Source organism: Carlito syrichta, unplaced genomic scaffold, assembly GCF_000164805.1.
Source record: "Carlito syrichta isolate Samal-C Ts95f unplaced genomic scaffold, Tarsius_syrichta-2.0.1 Scaffold308233, whole genome shotgun sequence".
NCBI lineage: Eukaryota > Metazoa > Chordata > Mammalia > Primates > Tarsiidae > Carlito > Carlito syrichta.
In genome coordinates, this window is record NW_007252329.1 from 85,991 (window position 1) to 97,635 (window position 11,645).

Sequence of the window (11,645 nt, forward strand, 5' to 3'; positions counted from 1 at the left end):
GCCTGAGCCCGCGGGTTCAAGACCCGCCCGGTCAACTTGGCGAGACCTCATCTCTACAATAATTCAAAAAATTAGCCAGGTGTGGTAGTGCGTGCCTGTAGTTCCAGCTACTTGGAAGGCTGAGGCAGAAGGATCGCCAGAACCCAGTAGGTCGAGGCTGTGGTGGCCGGTAGTGGCCACTGCACTCCAGTCTGGGTGACAGAGTGAGACTCCAACTCAATAAATAAATAAATAAATAAATAAAAATAAATAAAAATGATCTCTGACATTTTGAGAGCTTTTTTTTTTAAAATCTAGCTGGGCACAATGGCTCACACCTGCAATCTCAGCACTTTGGGAGGCCGAGGTGGGAGGATCATTTGAGGCTAGGAGTTAAAGACCAGCCTGGACAACAAAGTGAGACCTCATTTCTACAAAAAAAATTTAAAAACTGGCCAGGCATGGTGGCACACACCTTTAATCCCAGCTTCTCAGAGGCTAGGGCAGAAGGATCGCCTGAGACTAGGTAAGTTGTGAGCATGCAACTGTACTCTAGCCTGGTTGACAGAGACCCCAACTCAAAAGAGAAAATATTCTATAGAAAGAAAATAACATTCTCTAAAAAAAACAATAAAATTCAATCAGAGAAAATAGAAATCAATGAATTCTACTTAAAAGCAAATTTGCAAAAAGCAGTAAGGTAAGAAGAGAAAAAAGAAAGGTTCATTTTCTTTATACTGTTTTCTGGGATTCCAGCACAGGGTATAAGTAAATCACTGATAAACAATTTTTATTATTAACAAAATATTTGGGTATTTTGAGGTAGAACATAAAATAATTATTTATGCCCAGAAAAAATATATATATTCATGGAGAGCTGGTAAAGAAGACGAGACTTAAAGGAATTAGATGATAACATTCTAATAGACCATTGTAAAGATAAGGAAAGAGAAAGGATACCGAGGCACAGGAGATAGGATACAAAGCAATCATGAATGGATACAAACGATTTTAGACTAAAAACAGATTTCTAAAAATAGCTCAAATAGAAAAAAGAAAGGACTAACAGTAGGATGATTTTGTGAAAATTCTCTACAATATACTAAATATAATTTTAAATAGTTGTTCTAAAATTTGTAGTATTTCTTAAAGTGACTGTTTACTTTTTTAAAATATCATCAACCTACTCCATGACTGACCTAATTATTATTTAAACTGAAGCATCTCTGCTATAGACTATTGTATCTTCCCTAAAATATATATGTTGAAGCCTTGAATCCAAGTGCAACTGTATTGGAGATTGGGGTTTTTACAAGATAATTAAGATTCAATGAAGTCCTAAGGGTGGGGTCCTAATCTGATAAGGGTGGCCTCATAAGAAGAAAGAGATTGAGAGCTCTCTCTCTCCATGTACACATAGTAAGGAAAGGACATCTGAACACACAGCAAAAAGGCAGTAAGCTGCAACCAAGGGAAAAGTCCTCACCAGAATGTGGCCACACTGGCACCCTCAACTCAAACTTCTAGCCCAAACAGAAAGCAAGTTTCTGTTGTTTAAGCCAGCCAGGCTGCAGTATTTTGTTATGGCAGCCTGAGCAGACTGACGGCATCAGTATCTTACACATAATACCAGCACTAACTCTGTAAATATTTTTATTCATAATTTGAGGAAGAACCAGTAAATGTCAATTCCAAAGTAAACTTGGCATATATGTTTTCTCTTATCTTAGGCAGAATGCAGTTCTTAGAGTATAGACCTCAGGCTTTGAGGAAGACACCCCTGCTACTTGCTAACTTGGGCAAATTCCTTAATATCTCTCAAGTCTCTTATATGTAAAAAACAAAAGTTAGTTAAAGGGAGGTTGCTGTGAGAGATGAGATGATGCAACTGAAAACATTTAGCAAAGTTCTTGACATACAGCAAAGCAAATAAATATTTTCAAAGTAAAAATTAAGAACAAAAACAACACTGAAACCAAACACCTGCTGCTCACAAAATATTACCTTTTTTACATATAACCTCTTCAAACGCAAGTGTTCAACCTCCCTTTAACTAACTTTTGTTTTCCTTTCTCATAATTTTCTTGTTTCCAACATATGCTTATGATAGGAGATAAGTATATGTTTCTTTTATAATTCTCCAGAGTTAACTTTTTTTGTGTGTGTGGGGGGGTCAGAATCTCACTCTGCCATCCAGACTGGAGTACAGTGGCAGTAGCATGCTCACGGCCACCACAGTCTCAACTTGCTGGGCTTAGGCAATCCTTCCACTTCAGCCTTCCATGTAAGCTGGAACTACAGACGTGCACTACCATGTATGGCTAACTTTTCTTGATTTATTGTAGAGATGAGGTCTTGCCAAGTTGCCCAGGCTGGTCTCGAACCCCTGGGCTCAGGCAATCCTCTCGCCTCAGCCTCCCAAAGAGCTGGGATTACAGGCATGAGCCACTGCACCCGGCCCAAAGTTAACATTTATATACCTTTAACTTCCACATTACTTACCTAAAAAGTACAAGAAGAGAAGTTCCATTATGATGAATTGTGTTTTCCTCATCATATAAAAGCTCTGCTTTGTTTTTGGTAGGAGCACTAGCTGCTTCTTCATCCAAAAGAACTAGTAAAGCTTTCACAGTATCTCTGCCACAGTATGCAGTGCCATGGTTTATAGCATAAGATTTGGGCTAAAACAAAAAATAATTTTAAGTAAGTAATCTTCCCAGCTGAGTGAATTGGCCATACCTTTCCATTTCATGCATCAGTGTTCTTTTCCTCTCTTGCTGAAGTAGCCAAAAAATCAGCTATGAGAAGGAGCTATATTATATTCAAGCCATACTATAATCAATCTTATCAATTTCCAGATACACAAAAATAATGGCAAAAGAAGACATTAGGTTCTGGCTAGTCAAGATAAGATTAGGCTTCTTAGCCTCTATCTAGCTATGTGATCTCAGCCCCATAACTTAGCCTCTCCATGTATTTTTTCTCTCTTATGCCAAAGAGAGATAGGGTTCTTGTAATCCAAATACCAGCCCAATAGAGGGTTGTAAAGATCAAACCAAAAGCAAAAACACCCCTATTCATCCATTCAGTAATCATGGGTAAGTATATATTATGCCCCAAGCATGATATTTGAAGCTCAAGCTATGAAGGTGAAAACCTATGCCTTCAAAGAACTCACAGTTTTCTTAATAAGATAAATCAAGGTAATTTACCAGTAATTGCATTACAAAATGCTACATGCTGTTTCTACTAAGTGTATACATGGTGCAGTAGGAGCACACAAGAGAGTGATCAATATACCCAGGAGTCAAAGAGGGCTTCACAGAGGGGGAGACACACAGCAGTAAGAGAGAGCATGGCATTTTCGGGGACCAGGCAGGATGACATAGCTGAGGAATAAGAAGGAAGAAAATTATGTCAGACGAGCCTGGGAAACTCTGTATATCATGTAAAGAGGTTATAAATAAGTCAGTTACAGAAGTAAAATCTCTTCTTAGATTTTGAAAAATCAGTGACAAAAATGTACAAAATATATTACAGGGTAAGAATGTTTTAAAATCTGGAGACAAGACACAAATGAATGACTATAATGGACCAGTTCAGAAGCAAAGGGGTCTGAATTAAGAGAGTAGCAGGAGAGAATTTAAAAGGGAGATGAAAAAGGGAGGTCTGGAATAACTCAGTGACTAGAAAGAGGAATACAAGGAAATATAGAGTAATAAGATATTATATACAGATACATGTAAGCACAAACTCTGAAAGTATTTCTGGCTGGATCTGATACCAAGTTACTAGTTGTGTATACTGTATAACTCTAGAGAAGACGTTTAACCTCTCTGTGCTTAAATTAAACTCACTGGCAAAATAGGGGCAATAATAATGCCTACCCCACAGGGTTGCTGGACGTTATGCTTAGATATCAAAGCGCCTTTTCTAGGACATCTGCTATAGCTGTGCCAGTTTCCTCACTTTTCATCAACATGGCCTTGGCCTCCTTTCTCTACTTAGCAGAGAACCAGATGAACTATAATATATAGCTCCACTGAAATTCTAGCAAATTGCTTATCACAATCTGGTGATTAACATGTACTGTTCTTCAGTACCAGTGAATTCTATATTGCTTAATACTAACTTGATGGAGTATTACTTGATTATATTTTTTAGATTTCTGGTTTGGTAGAAAAAATAAAATTAAGAACTTTGTTGTTTGTGTCTTTATTTTTTCTGCCAGGAAATGGAAGAGATTGATACTTTTAATTATTTGACTATACTGATACTTTTAATTATCTGAACATATATATATGTATATTCAGTTCCTAATTTATACTTTATAGTAGTAGCCTGGCTGTCATTTGACCCAAGCTAGTCATCAGAAAATGTTGCCAGGCTCGGTGGCTCAGCCTGTCATCCCAGCGCTTTGGGAGGCCGAGATGAGTGAATTGCCTGAGCCCGAGGATTCGTGATCTGCCTGGGCAACTTGGCGAGACCTCATCTCTACAATAAATCAAAAAATTAGCCGGGCGTGGTAGCGCGTGCCTGTAGTTTCAGCTACTTGGAAGGCTGAGGCGGAAGGATCTCTGGAGCACAGCAGGTCGAGGCTGTGGTTTGCCACTGCACTCCAATGTGCCACTGGTCGAGGCTGTGGTGTGCCACTGCACTCCAGTCTGGGTGACAGAGTGAGACTCCAACTCAAAAAAAGAAAACGTTAATACTCATGAAACACATGAAGCAACATTCCAGAATCCTCCCCACCCCATGTTCCACCTTCAAAGTAAATCTAAAAATAAGTATTGTTACAGAAATGTAGCTAAAAATAATCCCAGAGGGCTGAATGGATAAATGATTAAATGAATAACAAAAATTAAGTACAAGTCTTTCTTCATATACCAGCTACCATAATCACACCTAATGAAATGCAGCTTTTTTGTTAATTGAGTAAACTGCAATAAATGAACTATACTACTTCAAAATTCTGTTTGAAAAACATAGTACTCAATTTCCCCTATAATAGTGTAGACTACAATCTATTGTAAGTGCAAAAACATCCAGAAAGAAGTACGTATTCTGAGAATATACAGTTAAAAAATTGCCAGGTGTGGGGAAAATTCAGCTGCAGTAGGCTGGAAATAGAGGAAGAAGAGACGACAGAGATCTATAAAGAAAAGCAATCTGCTGAATGGAAATCACCTGTAACAAGACTGCTGGTCCTATAGAATGCTTACTTTTGGGGTCAAAACCAGAGAAACCAGGTTCCTATTTTATATCTGAGTAAATGTGGAAATAATTGTTTTGTAAAATAATCATTAAAAAATACCACAAAACACCTTAATAGTCACTAAAAACTACAAATTTTTAATGTTAAAAGGAATACTAGATTATTCAATGCCTTACTTTAACAAGTACAGTTTGGCCCAAAGATGTTATGATTTATCCATGGTGAACAAAATCCTATTGTGAAACTCACATTTTTAAAATCATTGTAGAACACAGGAAACACATTCTTCTGACTTAAGTAGCAATAGTAAACTATTTCTACAATAAATAGAAGAGATAATGATTTGTACAGAAGGATAATGAAAAATAAAAAGCTCATTACCCGTGCAGGACTGATGTCAGTGGTGCTAACAGCTACATCTCCTTGTTGAGAATTGATAATATTTTTAATCCTCACATCCAAATGTTGAACAACTTCCTCCACTGCTTTATAAAAAGGATCCCTGCTGTTTTGGTCTTTAATCAACTGCATCTTTATCACTGACAGTATTCGACCCCCTGCAATGCTGGAAATAGAAATAAGATTGCCTTTATAATAGCATTGCAAGTGACAATACAATAAGCCTGAAAATATAATTCTCAGAGTTAATCAACACTTTTCAAAGAATATAGCTTTGATCTTATAAATCAAACAGGAAAGCATTTAAGAAAAAGATGAGAACCACTAGAAGCAAAGTTTCAAAAGTCTGCATAAATGCAAATCATTTCAACAAGTTAATTATTTCTTCATTTGAAAGTTGAAGAAAAAGAGAAGAAATTTAGTTCTATATGAAATATGATAATAGATTCAGATAAAATTGTATACATGCAATATACTTAAAATATGTACCCTTAGAAATAACTACGATAACAAAAATAGTTACCTCTCGTTGAATACCTAGAATCTTACTTACATTAATTTAATCTCAAAATCAAGTCAACAAGTTAATATTACCCCTAAATCATAGATGAGAAAATTGAGTTTCGTAAGGGGTAAACGGTCTGTCTAAGAACATGTGATGTTCTGGGCGAGGGAGGAGGCAGGCAGGAAGAAGACTGGCCTGAAAAGCATGATACTGCAATCCAATAAGTGATGAGCTGTTATAGGGAAGAGGAAAGACAGCAAATTAGTAGTAACCTAATGCAAACCAGAGAATGGATCAACTGTGACCAACAGACAAGTGTTAAAAAGAAACAAAACTGTAATTAGGATCCAAGATGGCCTCCATGAAGCAGCAGACTGGTCTCTCACTGAGCAGGGCAGAGAGTAAGGACCCAATCGCCAATAGATGGAGATACCTTGATCACTTTTGGACAGGTGAACACCCTGCACTCAGCACAGGTCTCTTTGAACACATAGAGACCAGAAACAATGGCAGACATGGGAATGCTGGTGTCTCATCCCTCACCGTGTACCAGGCTTGCATAAGAATTGAAGTCTGCCCGATTTAGAGTGGGTGATCATAGCTGATCCATTCTCTGATCTTGAAAAAGAATGGACCCCAAGAAGCCATGTGCAAGTCATTGGTCCCATGTGGAGGAGTCCTGGTCAGAACAGAGGTGGACAACCAGACCCCAAGCAGAATGGGGGAAAAAAACCAGCACTGGGTCAGCAGCCACGAGCACAACTTGCATAAGTGGAGCAAGAGGACCAGCTCTCAGACAGGGAAAGCCTGCATGCAGCATGAACCTCTCTGGTGTCTGACCCTTCACAGTCAGATCAGGAAGCTCTGTTTGCCTATAGGAAGGATCCACTCTCCTATCCCATGGCATAGAAATCACTCCTTTCCAAGAGCAGAGCGTGGTCTTGAACAGGGAGGCAGTGACATGAAAGACCAGAAAGCATCCTTGGCTGGAAGATCTTCTGGGCTACAAACTGCAGACAGCAAACAAGAGGACTATGCCCTTACCCACTCACCTCATAGAGGTGCTGCACAGTTGAGAACAGGGGCTGCACAGTTGAGAAACTTGTCACAGGGTCAAGCAAGGAGCAGAGGTGAATGCCCCTCCCTCTCTCATTAAGTGACACATATTGAACCACAGAAAAGTCCCTAGAACAGAGGGTCAGTGACTAGCTTCAGAATAATAACACCAAAAGGAATTAGAAAGAGGGAAGACAGGCCTCTCACAAATGAGGAAAAAGCAACAACAAAACATAGGCAACCTTCAGAGTACTAAAGAGACAGAACCCCCAAAAAAGCAGCTATGGTAGCACAAACAATGGAAATTTCCCCCAATGACCTACCCCAGGTGACAGTCACAGAAATCAGAGATTGGATGGCTAAAATGAACAGAGAGAACCAAGAGAACTAGAATCAAAACTCACCAAAGTCATATGAGAAGTAAAAATGAAGTTGGCCAATGATAGAAAAGCTCATTTTAAATAACAGAAATGAAGAAATACATACTGGGAATCATAAACAAAGTAACAAGCATAGGGAGGAGGATCGACCAAGCAGAAAAAAGAATCTCAGAGCTTGAAGACCATAATATGGAATTAACCCAGTCTGCCAAAAACATAGAAGGAAAAAAAAAACTCAAAAAGGAACAAAGCCACCAAGAAATGTGGAACTACGTCAGGAAGCCAAATCTATACCTGATTGGAATCCCTGAAGCAGAAAGGAAAGCAGAGAACACCAAGGAACAAACATTACATGAGGTCATCCAAGAAAATTTCCCACATCTCACTACAGAGGCAACCAGTCAAGCAAAAGAGATTTAGAGAATCCCTGCAAAGTATCACATGAGAAGACCAACCCCAAGATGCACAGTATCTGCCTCCACAAAATAAGCATGAAAGACAGAATTCTAAAGGCAGCAAGAGAGAAAAGTCAGACTACCTACCAGAGAAGACCCATCAGAATAGCTCCCAACTTACCTACAAAACACTGCAAGTCAGAAGAGAATGGAGTCCAATCTTTAATGTTCTTAAAGATAAGGAATTCCAGCCAAGAATTTCCTACCTCTCCAAGCTAAGTTTCATCAGTGGCAGAGAATTAAAACCCTCCCTAGACATCCAAAGCCTAAGAGAATATGCTGCCTCCAAATAAGCCCTTTTAGATGATAAAGGTGTTGAACACAGAAAATAAAAGAACAATCATACCCATCACAAAAGTACAGGCAAGACAAAGTCAACAGAGCATACAGAGCACTCATAAGAATGAAAATATTCACATATATAAACACAAAAGTAAAAAGGAAACAAAGCAAACCCTAAGAGTTCCATGACTTATCTCACTGCAAAGGACACTTACAGTTTTAAAGTTGGGGGCTAGAAAATGGTCTTTCAGACAAATGAAAAAAAGAAGAAAGCCAGAGTAGCTGTTCTGATGTCACACAAATAAAAAGCACAATCCCATTAACAATAGCCACAAATTAAAAAAAAGAAATACCTTGGCATCCACCTAACCATAGAAGTTAAAGACCTTTACAATGAGAACTACAAAACATTGCTCAAAGAAATCAAGGATGATGCAAACAAATGGAAAAACATTCTATACTTATGGATTGGAAAAAACAATACTGCCAAGATGTCCATCCTACCCAGGGCAATGCACAGATTCAACCCAATACCCAACAAATTACCAAAATCATTTTTTTCAGAACTGCAAACGACAATACAGAAATTCATATGGAAACAGAATAGAGCACAAATGGCCAAAACAATCCCCAGAAAAAGGAATAAAGCAGGTGGTATCACACTTCCAGACTTTAACTTTATTACAAGGCTACAGTAACCAAAACAACCTGGTATGGTCAAGAACAGGCATACAGACCAATGGAACAGGACAGAGATTCTGGAAGTAAAATATTGGACTTTCAACCAATTCATCTTCAACAAAGCCACCAATAACAATTACTGGGGAAAGGAGACCACATTTAACAAATGGTGCTTGGAAAACTGGCTGACCACAAGCAGAAGAATGAAACTGGAACCCTACCTATCACCATACACAAAAATCAACTCTAAATGGATCAAAGACCTAAATGTAAAACCTCAAACTATAAGAATTCCAGAAGAAACACAGGAAACACCCTTATGCACATTGGAGTAGGCAACTAATTCTTGACGAACTTCCCCAAAGTCAATGACATAAAAGCTAAGATAGACAAGTGGGACCTCATCAAACTGAAAAGCATTTGCACAGCAAAGAAACCATTAAGAGAGTAAAGAGACAACCCACAGAATGGGAAAAAAAATATTTGCAAATTATGCATCTGACAAAGACCTAACATACAGGATCTACAGGGAACTCAAACAAAGTGAAAAGAAAAACAACCCCAATAAAAAGTGGACAATGGACATGAACAGACACTTCTCAAAAGATGACATGCAAGTAGCCAACCAACATGAAAAACTGCTCAGTCTCAGTAATCATCAGAGAAATACAAATCAAAACTATAATGCGATACTACCTAACTCTGGTAAGGGTGGCTATCATTGATAAGTCAAAAAATAACAGATGCTAGCACAGGTGTGGAGAAAAGAGAACACTTCTACATTGTTGGTGGGAGTGCAAGCTAGTTCAACCTCTATGGAAAGCAGGGTGGCAACTCCTAAAAATTCTAAAAATTGACCTTCCATGTTATCCAGCAATCCCTCTCCTGAGAATATACCCAGAGAAACATAAATCGTTCTACTAAAAAACACCTGTATACTACTGCCGCACTATTCAGAATAGCAAACACATGAAACCAACCCTACTGCCCATCAATAGTGGACTGGATAAAAAAATGTGGTACGTATATATGATGGAGTATTATGTGGCCATAAAGGAGAAAAAAATCATGGACTTCACAGCAATTGGATGGAGTTAGAGACCATCATACTAAATGAACTGCCACAAAAACAAAGATCTGAATATCCCATGTTCTCACTCATAAACGGGCCTTGAATATTAGTTGATTGGTAATCACTGAGCACTGCTAGTGGAGGGAGGGAGGGAGGAACGAGGGTGGGAGGCACATGACAACACAAAGCATACTTGGTTCATTACGAGGGGAATGAGGGCCAATTAGGAGTCTAAACTTCACCTGCAAATTTCACCGGTATGCAGTCTACTTAGGCAGCTAATCCTCACTTGTACTTCACATTTATAATAAAATTTTTAAAGAATAATTTTTTTAAAAGAACTGAAATTAATATTTCTTTATGCCAAGCCTAAACCTAAAATAATTTGGGTTGCAGCTCCTGCTCTAGAGGCCTGACATAGGACCAATGTGAAAAACATACAGGAGGAAGAAGTTTGGTCCATTTTAAGGAAGAAATCAGAGATATACAATAATAGAAGTCTATTTGAAGTCATGAGATCCCCATCTCTGGAGGTTTCCCTGGAATACCACGGTTCATGGTACGAAATGTGAAAATAGTCTGACAGTGGACAATGGAACCAGGCTGTCACTTTCTACCTTGTGTACGATATTAATCTTCCCTTTTGCAGTGGCATAAAGGAAATTATGAATTGAAGTTTTCTCCCTCACTGCCTCATTTCAAGGTTGTATGTTTTAGAGAAATGCCAGGTTCCCTAACAAGCACTGGAAATATAATTGTTCACATTTAATTAGTTGGTCCGGATAGAAAAGGAAAGTTAGGAGAAAATCGCAGAGAGACTTGATTTACGATAATTATGTTCCTGATCATCAGCATGTTTAAAATATCAACTCCAGATCCTAGTCTACTGAATCACAACCTCCAGAGAAGAGCATAGGATGTTAAAAGTACCACAGGTGATTCTAATGATTAGGCAAAGGTGGAAAAAATTTCATGGAAAAATTAGCTTCCTGAGGAAAAAAACAGATTTTAATAATCCTCATATTACCAGTTTATAGTTGGCACGCAGAAGAGATGATCAATACGTTTGTTGAATAAATGAATATTATCACATTATTAATAGTAAGACAAAAGATATATATTTTACTATTTACAAAATATGTAAGAGTGTCACACAAGGACAGACTAGATACTCTGGAGGAACATCTTACCGATGTTGGTGAAAATAGAGAAAAATTTCCAAGTACTACCCAAGTTCTTCCCCAAAAAGAAACAAGTAAGAGCTAGAGTGGTAAGCTGGAAGCTGTGAGTGGTAAGCAAACAGGATAATGGGGTTTTCCTGAGGAAAAATATCTCCAGTAGCACTGTGATCAGGTCACAACACCCTGGGATATAGCAAGGCAGAAGAGAACAGCCAGAGACTTTCACCTTCCCTCTGAACCTTCCAAGGTTTTATTAGATTTACTCTACATGCTGTATATTTTTTAGCTATTTAGAACTTTTTCTATTTGGTAATGATGTATAAATAATGTTGCTTTTTTTTTTGAGTTGGAGTCTAACTCAGTCGCCCAGACTGGAGTGCAGTGGCCGCTCCCGGCCACCACAGCCTTGACTTGCTGGGCTCCGGCAATCCTTCCGCCTC

General features: G+C 38.4%; 1 protein-coding gene across 1 annotated transcript in view; it reads right to left on the reverse strand.

Annotated features, from left to right (window-relative positions):
• LOC103267750 (PCNA-interacting partner-like) overlaps nucleotides 1-11,645 on the reverse strand; it is a 37,277-nt gene that overhangs the window by 17,497 nt on the left and 8,135 nt on the right. Inside the window, exons 3-4 of the mRNA XM_021716173.1 lie at nucleotides 5,576-5,759; nucleotides 2,482-2,660 (exon numbers count right to left, since the gene is read on the reverse strand). Coding sequence (XP_021571848.1) covers nucleotides 2,482-2,660; nucleotides 5,576-5,759 — 363 coding nt within the window. The remainder of the gene's footprint in view (nucleotides 1-2,481; nucleotides 2,661-5,575; nucleotides 5,760-11,645) is intronic.